Consider the following 17272-nt stretch of genomic DNA (forward strand, 5'->3'; position numbering starts at 1 on the left):
AGAAGGGGAATGACCACTGGGTGGAGCCTCTATGTTAATGCAAGTGACAGCAGAGGAGAGAAAGAGATAGAAGGACGGAGGAGAGAGAGGGAGAGAGAGAGGAGGGAGGTAGTGAGTGAGTAGGGCTCTTTCCTAAATGGACTGTGTCAGTGTGCTGTGAGCAGCCTGGGAGCTGATAGCTGTGCTACACAGTTGAGAAAACTTGGCTATATCTCTCTCCCTGACTGGAGGAGCAGGCTCCTTCTCTCTGCCACTTGACATGTGGACGTCCGGCTCACCAGCGTTAAGTCACAGGAGCTGACAGAAGAAAAAAAGGGACTGCTGGATTTTTAAAAATATAAATGAGGAGAGATTCAGTGGAGACAGAAAACTGACACTTTGGAGGAATTCTCGCTCGGGTTAGTTCGCACTTCTATAGAAATTTGCTTATGTGTTTGTTTGGTTAATAGATCTTTTGTTATTTCCCACAAGTCTGTTTGTGTAGCTTGTCATCTTTGGTACTTGCTGTCATGTGGGACTTCAGTTTTCACTGACTCCACGTTCACCCCCTCTAGACTTGGACAGTGCTGAGGATGAAATCAGTCAAGCTGGGGCTAATGCATGCTACACAGATCAATAACAGTTATGGGAATCATATAAAGTACTCCTGGTTTGACTTTTCCTCACGTGTCTGAGCTGTCCTGTCATTCTCCAGCCTGATCTGGCTTATGGCTTGTTGCGTTGTGGTTGAGGCCAGAGACACTTGAGATGATTGAGTGCTGGTGCAGCAGGCCAATGATTGGGCTGTGTGGTGCTGTCAGTGGGGGTGAGGTGTGTCTGTGTGTATATGGGGGATGGTGGGAAGGTGTTTTTGCCTCTCTGGGATCATATATCTGAGCAATAAAAGTGCAGAAGTTCAGTGGGAGGCAAAACCTTTACGACTACGACAGGAGAAGACTTCATAATCCCACTTAATGGCCCAAAAGGGATGATTTTGATGGTTTCAGGAAGCTGGGATGACTAACAAATTAATGTTGAGTCTGGACTGAGAAGTAAAGCCAAGGATGCTCCAGCCATCAGTCCCTCTGATCGGGCCCTGTTGAGGAATGTCCTGAGAGGCCGTTTGCAGACACAAAGGGAGAGCTGTGATCGTCCCACCGCTCTTCCCACTGTCTCTGTGTTCTCCTGCCATTCACCGTCCCACGCCTCCCCGGCCAAACACAGGGCTCCTTCTCCTGTTATCTGCCCCCTCTCTCGGTCCCCCTTCACCTCCTCCTACCCTTAGATCAGGTCAGGTTGGACGCTTTGTGGATTTTTTGATCCGTAATTGGTGGTCCATTTGGGGCTTAGCTTGTGTTCTGTTTATATGTGTGGCAGCTAAGCACAGGGAGGTTAAAGGTAAGCCCATTTGGGCCGGTGCCCACATTACCGACTGGCATTCCTTCACAGCCCCTGCTCTACTTTGTTACAAGCTGTCTGGTTCAGAAGCTGAAGGTGTGTGTGGTTTCAAATATGTATGAGCAAGAGTCCCCTTGGGATTTACGCTAGTAATGAGATTCAGTCTCAGATCAGAGATCAGCTTTTTAAATCACCTTCAAGATCAGAAAGCTTAGAGCCATTTAATAGATCTTAGTGTATTTTTGTGTGTGTGTGCGTCTGTGTGTGTTTTTGCCCATCCCAGCTCATATAATCGATTGTGTGTGTGTGTGTGTGTGTGTTTTGTGCTGAATGCATTAAACCTCATCATGAAGTAGACTGCTTCTTGTTACAGCTGGCGCTCTTATTGGTTTAGGCTAGGGGTCGATTGATTGACCCTACAGGGACCTTGGGGGGCGGAGGTTGTGTTTTAGCAAGTTTAAAGGGAGCTGTCACTGTAACCATGAGGACAAAGGTGTACAACAGCAGCCTCAAGGAACAGGGGGAGGCCTGGAGAAAACCGATAATCTTGGTTGCATGTTGGAGATAAGACAAAGAGACGGGGATGTACAAAGAAGAGATAGTGGAAGATGAGAGGAGAAATTATAGAGGAAGAAGAGGAGTGGGTAATCGAATGTAATGGACAGTGTGTAAGAGCCGGATGGATGCTGTTTCTTCAATAAAGATATGGAGGAAAAGAGATGTAGACACAACAGATGAAGGACCTCATGCAGGGAGCGATTGCTGCTACAGCACCAGTGTCATTCATTCGCCTCGATCAGTGTGTGCACTTCATCAAAATGTAATCATGCACACACACTCGCACACTAAACACGTGGCTACAGAAATGGATGTGTATCACTTTGCATATTCCCTCAGTCAGCAGATCATAGGCAGCGTCGTGGTGTGAATATATTCATTGATGCCTCCATCTGCTGCCGTGAAGCTCGACATTTTAGTGTAAAACTTCCACAGAGCTTTTAGATATGTCCATCTAATTATATCTATGTGTGTACGTTGTGACCCTGTCTAGTAGCTGTGTCACTAGGGGCAGCCTAGGTGAGAAGCTTATTTAGTTGATAGTTTTTTTTTTTTTCCCCTCATGAGCTGAGAGGAGCTCCCTAAAATGGGTCACATCTGCAGGGAGAGGGGGGGGGGGGGGGTGAGAGATCCTACAAGCACTCAGAATTCTAATTTCCTCATTTTCCAAGGAGAGTTCTTCAGTGATCTGGGTTGAAATGAGACGTCTGCCTCTTCTGCCAGGATAGCAATCAGGATGTGTATTAGTGGCCTCTGCTGCTGTGGGAGAGGGAGCTATAATTGGTATCTCCCTTGATGTCACCTCCCCGGCGCTCTCCGCTGACCCAGCCCTCGCTAAAACTGCTTCGCCCATCTAGGAACCCTGCAGACGCTTTCTAAAGCTGGTCACTGTGGCACAAAAGCAAAAACATAAGGAGACACACGGTTAAAAATCTTCATTTTTAAACAGGATTTTAGGGTTCAAGTGAAGCATTAAAACTTTAAAGCAAAAGAGTTGCACAAAACTCCGAAGGGATCTGCCGAAGGGGATCGGGATGCACCAATTCAGGAGTGGGCACCGCGATTACACACAAAGGGAACGTATTGAGTGTTTCGAGCCCTAAATTTGGGTTAAACAGCACTCAGGAGTAATGAGGGCCAGGGAAGGGCAGGACTAAACTCAGATTATAATGCCCCAGATTTGACAATAGAGCACTTGTATCAGTACTTTAACACAGGAATATTGTCATTATCTTATCTCCACTCACACATTTTCAAATCACTTTGCACTACCTTGATCTCAGCAAGTTATTCAATCTATCAAAGACTTAATGTATTATCACTGCTACTATGAGAAAATGCTAATGACACTTTCACAAATGATATGTCATATTTTTAATACTTCAAGTGACTGGCCTCGTTTCGTTATACCAGTACTTTTTAAAAAAAATCTCTAATTAAAACTGAATAGACTAAGTGATTTAAGATTCACATTTTTTTCAGCGATATATAATGGATTCAGTCTGAATGTCACAGTCTGGACAGTTCCAGTCAGATGGTTTTAGTGTTGAAAGCTGAAACAAAAAGCAAGTCGCTGAGCACTGACAGCGCCGGGCACAGCGGGACACGCACTGTGGTGGCCCCAGGCATCCGTGTGCGGGCGTTACGCGTGTGTGCATGTGACTGTATGCACGCCTCCGTGCGCATGTGTATGTGATTCCCCTGAATGACCTGTTTTCCAGGCAGCATGAGTGTCTGAAAGAGTGAGAACGTGGGCGGCTGTGTTTTTCACCGCACACGGGCCCTGTCAGGTCGCTGTAGGGGCCCTCTACCATATGAAAGGCTCCTAGAACAGATATAGACCCGGCAGATGAGCAACATTGAAGGGAAGACCACAACATTTCCCATCTTACTGTTTACAAACTTTTTTTTATCTTATTACCTATATCAGTAAGAGCTGGTGTGTTATCAGGGCATCAGTGATGCTATCTTGATAAATTAACATGCTTTCAGTTCTACAGAAACTCTCCATCACTCTTTATTCACCTCATTTGCCCTTTCTGTCTCCTCACTTTCTCCCCCTCATTCTCGCTTCTTCTTTTTTTTTCTGATGACAGCCTCTTTTCATTGGCTGTGCCAGTGCAGAGGTTTGCTGAATGACAGCCAAACAGCGCGCCCAGACAGAAGGCAAACAAGCAGCTCTCAGCATTTAGTTAAGTGGATGGGTTCCCCCTCATCTGCTGTCTTCTGGGAAATGACACCTACTTGGTACCCACCTCTGGCACAAGCATTATGGGGCCTTTCTCTTCCCTGGTCTTCTTTATTTTGGGTGGAGCCAGGCAGGCACCTGATAGGCTGGTTCCCTGAATAACTCTCACCATGTGGCTGACATGAGATGACGTGTTAATTGCAGGGCCTTTTGGAAGATACTGATTTTCTTTAAGATCCTTCTTTGTGCTCTTGACAGAGGCGAGTGGACAGATCATTTCCATCCTCAAATGATTATGTTCCTTTCAGTGACTTTCTATCTCCTCCTTGGCATCAAATTATAGTCCTCTCTCCAGTTCTTCTCCCCTATCAGTCCTTCACTTCGTGATCCTCTTCTAAGCCAGGAATGCTGCGGTTTTGCTGTGCTGGGTCCCGCTGTCCTGCGCTTTGTGCAATGGCTCCCTTCAGCATCCGCCAGCCTCCCAGCCTGACATCATGTTTCCAGAAAGAGGAATGGACTTTCCCCCTTTAAGCTCATCCTCCCTGTTGCTCTTGTTTGTGCTGTTGAACACACAGCCCTGCTCTGGGTTTGCTCAGCGTGACATTAATTCACCCAGTCGATCGGGAGACAACTTCATTAAATGGAAGAAGGCCCATGAAATCTCAGACCTATCAGCACTTTTTTCTTTGCACATGTGCATGCATCGCGCGCTTTATCGTGCATCCCGGCCTGTATCTACAACATTAACATCTCCCCCGATATAAGCTGCTCTCAATCGGTTGTGCAACTGTTTATTTTGGTGCCTGTCTTTTCTCTGCACCATCCTGTCAGCTCCCCCTCGTAAGTGAAAATAGTTGTGCCAAGCTAACCACGGTTTCCATGGATACCCAGAACATTTGGGATGGATGCGGCTGGTTTTGCAGTGATACTGTAGGCTGTAAGGTATGAGTGTGAAAGGTCAATCTCGAGTGGACTGCTGTTCTCCCCCAGCTGTCTGAAACAAGACGGGAGGACAATGTGGCTTTGTTGCGGAGCTTTCAATCTCCTTAACGGCTCGCTATAAGGCTCTTGTTTTAGACCCCCATCTATTGTCTATTATCCCTGTGTTGAATATTAGCAGACATTCCAGTGAATGTCATGGGTATGTGCCTCAAGATGTTTAGGTTAGCATGCCTTATGTTATTAAAATAAGTGCTTTACGTGCTGTAGCATACATTTTTTTCTTTCGGATATCTTTTAAATGCTGGAGAGGTAAAATGCCAATTTATTTAGGGTTTTACATTTGAATTAAATATTCTTTGCAGGAAAATTAGCTGTGTGTATATGTGTGTGCGTCTCGAAACACAGTGAAGCTCCTAATCTCTGGATGGCTGGTCGTGTCCTTGCTTTATTGATTGCTGTGCCAGATTTTGTTTTGCTTTTGTAACCTTCATTCCACCAAGCCTTTACTGCTCGGAGGTTAGCCACTCATACTTAAAACTTTAGCGTTTATTAGGATTATATGAGACCAGTATTGTGCAAGGAACGTGGGGCAGTTTTCAATTTGGAGATGAGAGGAAAAAGTCAAAGGGAAAAAGGAGATTTTTAAGGGTCATTGTTAGTATCATAGATAGTCTTGGAATGAGTAATATAATACCTTGTGTTGAAGATTCCTCTGTCCTCAGCTTCCGTCACTTTATAACCATTACCTTGTTAACCGTTTGCAGAGATCCACCAAGTCCAGCCCTAGCCTCGACCCCTTTAACCTTTGAACCCTGCTGCTGAGGTAATGAGGGAAGGAGGGGAGGTCACAGGAGGAAGCTTGTGTTTTCAGCCACGGGGGGAATCAGAGAAAGAGTCACTGATTGACAGAGATGATTTTCCAACGTAACAGACATTGTGACTTTTGCAGCTCATTTACTTAAACATGACACTGGGTTCAGGGGGTGTGATTGCCACTGGGGCTACACATGCTAAATATATCTAGTCTTGTGATACTGCAAGAATCTTTCTGTGTAAACGTCTGCCAAATAACACTTTGCATGACATATCGTGCAGTAGAGCAGTCTAGTGGTCGGTGTCTTGCACCTCGGAGGACACCGACTTTCATTTCATATCACAGGACTTTCAGCTTATGACTATTGTGCAAATGTTTGTGCCAAAAATGTATCTAGTCGGAAACAAAAGGCACTCATATGGACTGGAAATACTGGTAACTAGACAATGCTGTAATAATACTCAAAATATAAATTGCAAAACTACCATGTGTCTAATTTCTAACTGTATACCCATTATACTGTAACTAATGGTGCTTGATGCAAATCCAGACATCTAAGAATATTTATTATTAGACATCATCCTGGATTATTACAAAGCACTACAGTGTCTCTAAGTGTCTGCAGTAATTAAAAGAGAAAATTGCTACAGCAAGTGGTAAGTTTTTGCAAACATCAGAGGAGTGAAATCTATTCCCTCCAGTCACAAAGCTTTTTAGAAACAGACAAAAAGTTGCATATTAACCACATCCTTCCAAAATCGGCTACTGATAAACAGATTCAAGCAAGCAGTTATTACCTTTTTTTTAGGGTTATTTGTCGTTTATGGTCTTGTTCTTCAAGTAAGTGACAAGAATCACCTGGTTTTCAAATGGAATAAAACAGAGAAACAGTAAATGAAAAACGCCTCCAATGCAGTGCTAAAGTAAACAAAACAGAGATTGTGCTTGGACCACTGTTATGATTAGAGTGCTGATACCAGTGGTGTCCCTCCGCACACCCACAGACACACAAATGCATTGTCCATCAATCAGGACACATTGCTCGCACCTCAGTCCTTGGCACAGACAAAGCTAATTATAACGGCTTATGGTGTGAGTGACAAGAGGACTGGCAGCGCTCTGAGACTTGTCACATTTGTGCTACTCTGGCACTGATGCTCAGCGCTGCTTGGCTGACTCGAGCTGTTTCATGTAGTCGCACAAAAGTTAAATCCTCCTCAAAGTGCACCTGGCCGCAGCAGACTTTGTTTGCTGTCGGTGTCAATGTTTCGCACGCTGAGAGAGTTTGTAGTTATGAGAAAAGGCTCGCTCGCTGATCCATCACTGATGCCACAACTAAGAAAGAAGCCTCTCCTCTCCTCTCCTCTCCTCTCCTCTCCTCTCCTCTCCTCTGTCCCCTCCACTCCCCCGAGGATACCCTAAGGGACATACCTTAAGGGATAGACAGATATTCAAAGAAAAGGATAAAGGTGCATTATATTTTGGGCGCTACTGTCCTAACACTTCATCTTCTCTCTCATCTCTCCCTAGTGCCGGACGACCTCACCCCAGAGGAGCAGCAGGAGCTGGAGAATATCCGCCGGCGCAAGCAGGAGCTGCTGGAGGACATTCAGGTAATATTAAGATAGAATATATGGGGGCTCTGGTAATGCTTGTATGTGCAAATGTTTAATCCACACAAACAGTAGATAGGAACAAAAAAAAAGCATGTACCTCATGTGGCTGCCGAAAATGTCCTTTCAAGGTTATCTATTTTTAGTTTTGCTGATGTTTTGTATGCCAAGTGAGTCAGTATTTTGACAAAGTTGTCAAAAAATGACACAGTTCAAAAGAAATAAACTTACTGATTTTCACTGGAAACAAGTATTTTACTCAACTGCCTGTCCTGCTGTAAAAGCGTGTATGTTTAATAAAAATTATACTACTTGGATCCAGAGATACTTTTTTATTACAGCAGGACTAATCATAATAAAACATTTAAGAGATTTAAACATTAAAATGACCAAGTCTGAGATTTAGTGGCTCATCGGGCAAGATGGTTTTTATTTTTTGACCTACAAGGTCCAGACTCTTGGCTCACTTCCACTGCCTTCAGCTACAACTGCAACTCCTCTGCTTTTTGATTAAACGTTTAACTCCTCCATCCAGTTTTTGCTGCCTTTGTGCAAATTCCCCTTTCAAACATTTCACCCCAAGTGGAATGTGAAGTATTTCCTACCGAGTGCTCACTTCCTCAGAAAACTGTGTCTGTTTATTGTTTAGCCATTCAGCAGAGATCTCTATTTATGGATGCAAGTTATCTCTTTTTCACGGTTTATTGAAATGTTGTTTGGACCACAACACGGTAGAGTATTAAAATAAGACAAGCATGCAGATAAATTAGGATTATGCTCATATGAGGAATGTGCTTATACAGCCAGTTGAATATCCCTCATTTACTCCCTGATTTCCAAAGTGAGCCAGGATTTAAATCAGCCTGGCTGAATTCCTAAAGTGGTTTGTTTGATTCCTGTCCATGGCCCCTGAGGATTCTTTTTGCTATTGCCCTGACCGTAGAGTGCATCTGATGATTGTAGCTTGCTGCTCAGGTCAATCCTGCCACTCTTTAACCAGCTCCATACTCAAATGATACACAGGCGTGACAGACATGTCACATGTCATGCCCTGACAGAGAGTTGGCCTTCAGACGTCTCTGGCCCTGACACACAAACATTGGAGGTGTGATCTGACACATCATCTCTTTTCCACCATCGCAGCCCCCCTCCCACCCTCTTTTCTGGCCACCACTGCTGCCCCCATCTTCCCCCATCATCCTCCTCCTCTGTGGTTTTCACACTGACCCCTCTCCTACTCATCGACTCCCACAACTCTCCCCTGTGGTACTGCTTGTCAAGGCCCCCACCGTAGCCACCCGCTTTCCTGTACGAGCACAGCCTTTGTTTGCGGAGGCAAGCATCTGAGGAATGTGTTGTGATTGCGCAGGCCTTGAAAACACAGATGTTCCCTTTGTGGTTTGGGCTATAGTGGTTTGGTATTATGCAGGAGAAATGATACATTAACACTGCAGCTGGATATGAATGGAAAGGCTCGATGATTGTAACCTTTACTAGGAGCGTCGAAGCCTCTCATGACCAATAGCCGTATACCAGACTTCTCTTGTGCCGCTCTATTATTCCACATTTTCATCAAGCTGACGTCACCCTCTCCATCCTCTACCCTCTGCAGTGCCCTTACTGCGCCAGTCTGGCACCAGTGGGCCTGGCTTGATCAACTAAATCTGCCTCTAAGGCCATTAATCACTAAAACGCTACACAAAATATAATCCACTTTCACGCTTTCTTACATCCATTTGTATTGAGGTTATCCCTGAATTTTCTCAGCCTAATCAAATTCAGATTGAGAGGATTGTTTGGGAGAGAAATACACGCAAACACACATTCTCTGATATGAGATACAGACAGTTACTCTCAGTTTTTAGAGAACTGAGGAGATCTGAATGAGCAGCAGAGTGTGAAGTTTCAGCTCCTGAGAAGTGACTCCGCTCTCTTTGTTGATGAAGGCTCTGATGTGAGTATTTGTGTGATAAAAGGCCACCTGGCTGACAGACGAACAGAGATAATCAGAGATGATAGCCTCTCCCTTTGCATTGTTTTATAGAGCCCTTGCGTTTTGTTTTTTTTTTTTTATACGAATGCTTTGTATGTTGTTTGTGTTGGTCACACCCTTCCAATATTGAAATAGCCAGATGATGTATTCATATCGATACTCATCATATTCATGACTAACACTCCTGTCTTCTCTGCAGCGGTTGAAGGATGAGATAGCAGAAGTGACGAGTGAGATCGAGAACCTGGGTTCCACTGAGGAGAGGTAAGAAAATGTGACCCAACCCCCCCCCTCTAAACTACACACATATTTCCCTCTCTGTTGTCCAAATTGGCTTGTTGTTTGCCTTCTATTAACCTAGCAAATGAAGCTGTCAGTTATTAATGTTTGATGGCCCAGTCGGGCCATCCAGTCACACCAAACACCCTACCCAAATTGGCTATGCTTTTAAGGCAGTTTAAATGTTTCATCAGGCACACCCCCATGATGGGAGGCCTCATTGAATAATGCAGTGGGTGTACGGGCAGAAGCAGACAATGGATGGTCCCAGGAGAGGGAGCACTCGGGTTTGGTCTACTCAAGTGGATAGGGATCCCATCAGCTACAGAATATTCCTAATGCACTTTCTCTAGGATCCAAAACCCATTAAGGGTTATGGCACCTTCTTGTGATCAAAGTTTCCTATGATCCATTTATTGAAAACAGAACATGACAATCAGACCGCACTGCTGATGTCAGCTGTACTCTCCCTTGTGGAGCATCTGTGTAGTTGAGTGTTGGACTTTGGCAAACAAAAGCCAAAGGAATGCTGGTGCTAGTGAATCAGTGGGAAGAAGTGGTGACCTCTCACCGGCTGGAGATGGAGATGTAACCATGGTGATGGCGGACTCTTGGAGTGCACTTTGACCTCTGAATTACTCAAGGCCTGAGAAATGAGTTGTTCCCATATGCATGACGTTAAACGCTTCATCAACGCTTTGTCATCACGGTCGAAGGGGAGGGGAAAGTTCGGCCGCTGCCGGACAAATGAAAAATGTTAGAAGATTCATTGAGGAAATGAATGAATGAACTTATTGAATTGATCTGAGCCATGCTAGAATTAGTAAGATGATGGATCATCAATATGTTGGATTTTGTTGGTTCTGAATGATGATATCAAAAAGGCAAAACATGTATACATAGTAGAGCTGAAATGATTTAATCCATTAGTAGATTAAGAGAAAATTAATTGTGCCAAAAATCACTGGTACTTGCTTCTAAAATGTTAATATTTGCTTATTTTATGTGTTGTCTGTAATAGTATATAATATATCCATATGTTTGGCCTGTAAACATCCCTTTGGGTTCTTGGAAAATGTGATTTTTCACCATTTTCTGAAATTTTATAGACCAAATGACTGATCAAAAAAATTGGCTGATTATTCTGTAATAAAAATATTTTTTACACTGTAATTGTTACATAAACCACTCATATACCACTTATACAATTTCAGTCTCATAATTATCAGAACATATTACATATTACGTTCATATGTCAAGGACAACTAACAGCAGCCTACGCTCTGATGTTCCAGGAAAAATATGCAGAGGAATAAACAGGTGGCCATGGGCCGTAAGAAATTCAACATGGACCCCAAAAAGGTAGGTGGAAGAAATTAAGTAACGTGTCATGATTCTTTAGAAATATGATTTGTCTCACATGTTTTCATAAGCAGGATGTAATCTGGGGCGCTGTCTCTTTCACAGGGGATCCAGTTCCTGATAGAGAATGACTTGCTGAAGAACACCAGTGACGACATTGCTCAATTCCTCTACAAGGGCGAGGGCCTCAACAAAACAGCTATCGGAGATTACCTCGGAGAGAGGTCGGCCTAAAGACAGATATATTGTTCTATTCTCTATCTAACCATCTCCCTATCAGAGTTTCTACCTCTCTATGTGGATTTTTGTACACATCCAACCATGTGGTTGATAAGAGCATCGAACAGAGATCACCCTCTTCGAGAGCGCATACTTTCCGTATTGCTCTGTTTCCTCTTGGTCAGGCACACCCATCCTTTCCCAAACATAGATTATTGGTTCCACATTTAGACAGTCCTCTCAAGACGATGTCCGTCGTTACTCAATAGCCTCCATCTGTCTTTCATTATCTTACTCATTCATAAGTAACGTGATCAAGAGACTCACAACTTGAGAATGCATGCATGTCTTGGAAGGCAATTAAAGATTTGACTGGAGAGCAGGGCATCCTTGTTAGAGTGAACACATAATACAGGAAATAAGGATGGGCCTGATGTTCAGCATGTAGCGCATGGGGACTAAAGAGCAGGCAGTGTTACAGTCAGGGTGTGGTCGGTGAGGTCAGACCAGGAAATGGAGCACAGGCTTTTGATGGATGCTTTCTGTTTGATTGTTATCAAGCTTTCTGCGTGTTTCTGATCTGGAAGGAGGGGCCGGATCAGCACGGGAGATAGGATTAGTCACTTGTCCACTGGGAATAACATAACTCTGTCATGGAGAGCACCTTAGAGCCACCCCATGATCCCACAGGGCAGATCATTTACTCTGAAGGGCATAAAGGTCGAGAATGATGTCATGATCAAGATTAGATGATAAATGAAGCAGGTGGGGTGTGTTTATCCTCTTCCACCGGATCTCATAGACTTCTCAAGACCATGTGTGCCAGAGCTGGTCCTTAGACACGAGCCTGATGAGTCCTCTAACATCTACATTTCAAATGAGGCAACAGTCAGGCTTTTACATACAGCTTTGAGCCAACAGTTCCCTTTTGTAGATTTGCTTATTGGTAACAATCTTTAATTATTTCTTTCTTTTGTTGGGTTTGCAAACAATCACTTTTTAAATGTTTAACTATAAGAATTTGCCCCTTTTTTGTCTCCTACAGAGATGATTTTAATATCCAAGTCCTCCATGCCTTTGTGGAGCTTCATGAGTTCACAGACCTCAACCTGGTTCAGGCCCTAAGGTATGACCGCACCCGCATCCTCACATCTGCTACATACTCACTCACTACCCACAGCTAGATCCTCATAGCTTTGTCCCCTTTTTATGTAAATCATGTGTGATACGGTCCATTTTTTTTTATGAAAATGCAGGTGTCAGTTTCAGTCCTGTAGCATGACAGAATTTATTTAGCTTTCTCACAGTATCTGAGAGCGTGTGGCTGACGACTCAGCTGTGTCCCCTGACAGACAGTTCCTGTGGAGCTTTCGGCTACCGGGAGAAGCCCAGAAGATTGACCGCATGATGGAGGCTTTTGCTCAGCGCTACTGCCAGTGCAACCCTGGTGTTTTCCAGTCCACAGGTAGGGCTGACATACTTTACAGCCCCAGCTTTCAGTACTGCCATAAAAAGCCAAAGACCTGTGAATGTATGAGCAGTGAAACAAAGAATTAAAGGACTGCACATTAATAAATATAGTTACTCTGATTCAAATCCCTAATCAGGATAATAATAACTCTAATTTTGCATTTTTTAATGGACTGTACGGGTCATATCTAAACGGTTTTATTTAGCAGACACACAGTCTGCTGAGGTGATCTGTGTTATAGAGGAGTGTCTGGCTTTTGGGAAATAATGCCCGTAGCAGACGGCTGCCTCTAACATAGACGCAGATGGATGTGAATAATGCATGGGACTTCTCAACAGCCTAACGGGCCAGATAAAGTGCTGCTGCGTCAGCCGTGTGCTTTCCACGTTGTCTTTTAGCGTACACACACGCACAAGGGTGCCCGTTCAGAAACACACATGCATAGTTAGCTGCCCACACGCAGCCTTTCACTCCCACCCACTCTCGTCGCTAACGAAGCTTCGCCTATCTGTTCCTCTCTGTTAGACTGTGGTCCCCAAAGTGCAGTCAGAAGCAGTTAGCTCAGCTAATTTACATTCCTATTTAAACTCTACATTAAATACTGGCAGCAGTTTTATGGTAAACAGCAACCTTTCGCTAACTCGTAAAGCTCATCTCTCTCTCACAGTGTGATCATATGGTGTGTCTGTGTGTGTCTGTGTGTGTTTCTGTGTGTAACAGACACCTGTTACATCCTGTCATTTGCCATCATCATGCTGAACACCAGCCTCCACAACCCGAACGTGAAGGACAAGCCTACTGTGGAACGATTCATCTCCATGAACAGAGGAATCAACGATGGAGGAGACTTACCTGAAGACCTGCTCCGGGTGAGGAGCGCTTCCAAACTCTTTTTCTGTTATGTCCCTTCCTTGTGTGTTTTTCTTTGCAATGTGACCCTGCACCTTTCTCTAATCTCAAACTTGCTGCATATTCACAACTCTAACTCTCCTTGTAGAATCTTTATGAGAGCATCAAGAACGAGCCTTTCAAAATCCCAGAGGACGACGGCAACGACCTCACACACACTTTCTTCAATCCAGACAGAGAGGGCTGGCTGCTAAAACTGGGTGAGTGACCCAGAAAATACACTTACTTGGGCACATAATGAATTGCTAAAATGATGGCATTCTCATCAATACGGCTGCTCCGATAGATGACTTTGTCGTCATAGCAGCACATATGGGTGGACTATCTCAGGGTTCAGAATCAGCCTGTATAAAATGATAACCAATGTCCACCCTGAGGTCAATAACCTGTGAGTGTGTGCGCATATGCGAGTGTGTTAGGTACCTGTGAGCATGTGTGAATAGGTGTGTTCATGCTCGACCTGAGACATCTGAAGACATCTCTGCCTGCTTTAATGTATTATGAATGTGGCCTTGAGATCAGACCACCATATGTGGAGGCTTTTGAATTATTTAAGAGAAGGCATATTCATATACTGACATTCATGCACACACACAAATACTGACTTTCATAGCCACACAGAGTATATAAATCAAGAAATCTAAAAAAAAACATTGAGGTTGTCTTGGTATCTCTAATTATTTTTTCCCCCAAATGGAATTTTACCAGTTGGTGAAGGTTCAAGGGACATTTAGTTCTGAGCTTTTGCTAATTTCTAGCTTAAACATATGTTTGGAGACATAAACATGCACATACACATACACTTCTTGTGCCTATATCATTACAAATGGTCCACAGGATGTCAGCTGGTACTTTTAATGGTCGTAAGCACTCTACAAGTAGAAAAGCACAACCCTGGACTCCCCAACTCTCCATCCTCTATTTCCTCTGAGATCTCTGTCTGGTTTCCAGATTCACAATGAATTTCATAAAAAAGCATGAATGTTTAAAGTGAAATTGAATTTTCCAGTCGCTGTGACTCTTTACAACCGAATACACCAAGGTAGAATTACTCTTTCTCCAAAAATGCCAAATTGGGAGATTTGAGTAAAACAATCAGGGTGGAAGGTAAACTACTGGATATCTCAGGAAATTGACCCAAATGGAGGTGATATTTAATGTAGTGCTTTGCAGTAATTGTGACAAGTTCACATTGAGTAGAGCTCCTCCGTGTGGACTAAAACTACAACAGCAGATGTGTAAAAATCTGCTTACTCATTACTAAATACAGTATTTTCAACTTAAAAAGCTGTAAAGCAGTGCATCAAAGCCTCCTTGGAGCCAAAATGAACAGGACTGTGGTGCAATAATTCCTTATCATTTAATTTGATTTTTTTGTTTCCTTTTCCTCTTCGTTTGTTTGTTTGTTCCCATGATTTTGGCTGTTGTCTTTCCTCAGGAGGTATGTACACCTGCTCTTCCCAAACGCTAGTCCATTTCTCAGCTCTCAGGTGCTTTTGGTGGTCCGCCATGCTTTTGTTCTATTCTTCTTTTTTTTTTTTTTTTTTTTTTTTTAACTTTCATAAAGGTTTTTTTTTTTTTTTGTCTATAGGTTTTTATTTTTATTGTTTGTCTCTCCATTGACTCATTTAAACCTCAGATGTTTGTTTGTCTGTCGAGTCTCTCATTGAGCTGGTGGTTTTTTTCCCCACTGTCTTTTATCTCTGTGGGTGGTTGCCGGGCGGTCGCTGGGTGCATTTGCCACCCCGTGGGCTCGGCTCGGGGAGCTGATGCTTTGTGACCACTCTACTGAGCAGTTTGACCTTCTTTTTTCTCTGTACGCTGTGGTGGTCACTCTCTTTGATCTCTGTTTTATGGAAGCTGCATTATACCTTTTTTTCCATACAGCGAGCACAACAAAGGACTTTGCTTGACTCTCCAAATTGATCATGAACCCATTTACCCATTGGCTTATTGTCGTTTGCTCTCTGGTTGCATGGAAAAGGAATACTGCACCTTTTCAACAATATGGCTCTGCTCCTCTTATCTCTGTAATGCTGTAAGTGGATCTGAAGGGTAACGATGTGGATGCGACTAAGTTTGGCACTAGACCGGACTGGACCAAACTGTGGGAGAGAAGTATGGGCAGAGGAGTGTGCTGAAAGGGATTCAGGCATGGTTCAAATGATTCATGCATGCTTTATATATATATACTCAAATTGCACATGGTTAGTAGCAGTGCATTCTGGTAATTTGTGCACCTTTCCTATTACAAAATAAGATTGAATTGGTGCAGAAATGTGGTAATTGAATGGGATTGGGGTTGTTTTTTTGCACAAAAATAAAAAGCAATATTAGGTAAGAAGAGTAACCATTGCTAATAATTTTTAAGGGGATCATAAAACAACAAAACATCAACAACCAGAAATGATTTAAAAGGCCACCTGTTCCCTTTTAACCTCCGCTTGCCCAGCCTCCCACAGCCCCGTCTTGCATGGGTGACTCCCTCCACTTAGCTCCACTCCGGCCTAGCACCGTCCACACCCTTGCAACAATCTGCTGGGACGTCCCGCCTCGTCCCAGACATTCTTGCACGGGAGGAGGTCATCTGTCTTTCTCAGAGTGACAGGAAACTGACATGACCATCAAATCTAATCGCAAACCTCCAACCCAATCAAACTCTCCGGCCGTCAGCTGTGTGACTCTTCCATCACGTCTGTGTTTTCTGTTGGTCTGCTTTTTTGTTGCAACACGCTGACGTGTCGAGATGTGGCGAGGGGCTCTCCATCTCTGCCTGTCGAGTGAAGCGTGTCGTTGTAGATAATAACAAATATAGACCAAAGCGTTTGACCTATCATGACATCTGCGATATGATGGGATATCATATACAGTGCTAAGGCTGTTATATGATAATACAAGTGTGTTCTACATGTCTATGTGTGCTGAAAAGCATCCACTTAGCTCTCCTCTGTCATGGTAGATGGGTTTCAAAATGCAGCTTTTTACTAACATTGGTGGTGGGATAGCCTAGTCTAGACAAGGCTTAGGTCTTTATGTCATGATTAGAAAGAAATTTTGTCTCCCTATTCACTGAACACTGCTCCTGTATAGCTGAGAAGTTACTTAACAAAGCCAAAACAGGAAATTCAAGTCTGAGATGCCTGTAGAGTAGCCGAACAGCTCCAGGCGCTGAGCTTCCTGCCCGACTCAGTTTGTCATTGGCATCTCATCCTCAGAGAGCGAAGCTGCCATCTGCTTCTGTGATCAGGTTTCCCCTCACAGGAAGTATGGGTGACAAAGGGGGGTCAGAGGTCAGCTACAGATCAGCAGGCACAGAGTTAACCAGAGAGCCACTACTGGGCATGAAAGAGGCAAGAACTTAATCCTGGGCTGTATAAAATGACCTCTCAGTTACTCCTTAGTTTCAACATTCAACCCTCATATGGTAATTTCATTGCTTTCCATATTTATAACTGTCCTCTAGTAACTTCATTTAGGTGGTAGTTCATTAAGTTCAGTGAGTGCAAAGCACATAGATCTGTATCCTGCCTATTGATCCCAGCTTTCC

General features: G+C 43.7%; 1 protein-coding gene across 4 annotated transcripts in view; it reads left to right on the forward strand.

The window, feature by feature from the left end:
* LOC122966335 (cytohesin-1) overlaps positions 1-17272 on the forward strand; it is a 39978-nt gene that overhangs the window by 20381 nt on the left and 2325 nt on the right. For 2 of the 4 annotated variants that reach the window (XM_044330457.1, XM_044330456.1), the window contains exons 2-9: positions 7410-7492; positions 9685-9749; positions 11060-11126; positions 11232-11350; positions 12391-12471; positions 12698-12810; positions 13537-13685; positions 13814-13926. In XM_044330457.1, coding sequence (XP_044186392.1) covers positions 7410-7492; positions 9685-9749; positions 11060-11126; positions 11232-11350; positions 12391-12471; positions 12698-12810; positions 13537-13685; positions 13814-13926 — 790 coding nt within the window. Of the gene's footprint in view, positions 1-314; positions 399-7409; positions 7493-9684; positions 9750-11059; positions 11127-11231; positions 11351-12390; positions 12472-12697; positions 12811-13536; positions 13686-13813; positions 13927-17272 lie in introns of those variants that run through there. The other 2 variants (XM_044330458.1, XM_044330455.1) reach the window with 2 other exon arrangements.

This window comes from Thunnus albacares, chromosome 17, assembly GCF_914725855.1.
Source record: "Thunnus albacares chromosome 17, fThuAlb1.1, whole genome shotgun sequence".
NCBI classification, from domain to species: domain Eukaryota; kingdom Metazoa; phylum Chordata; class Actinopteri; order Scombriformes; family Scombridae; genus Thunnus; species Thunnus albacares.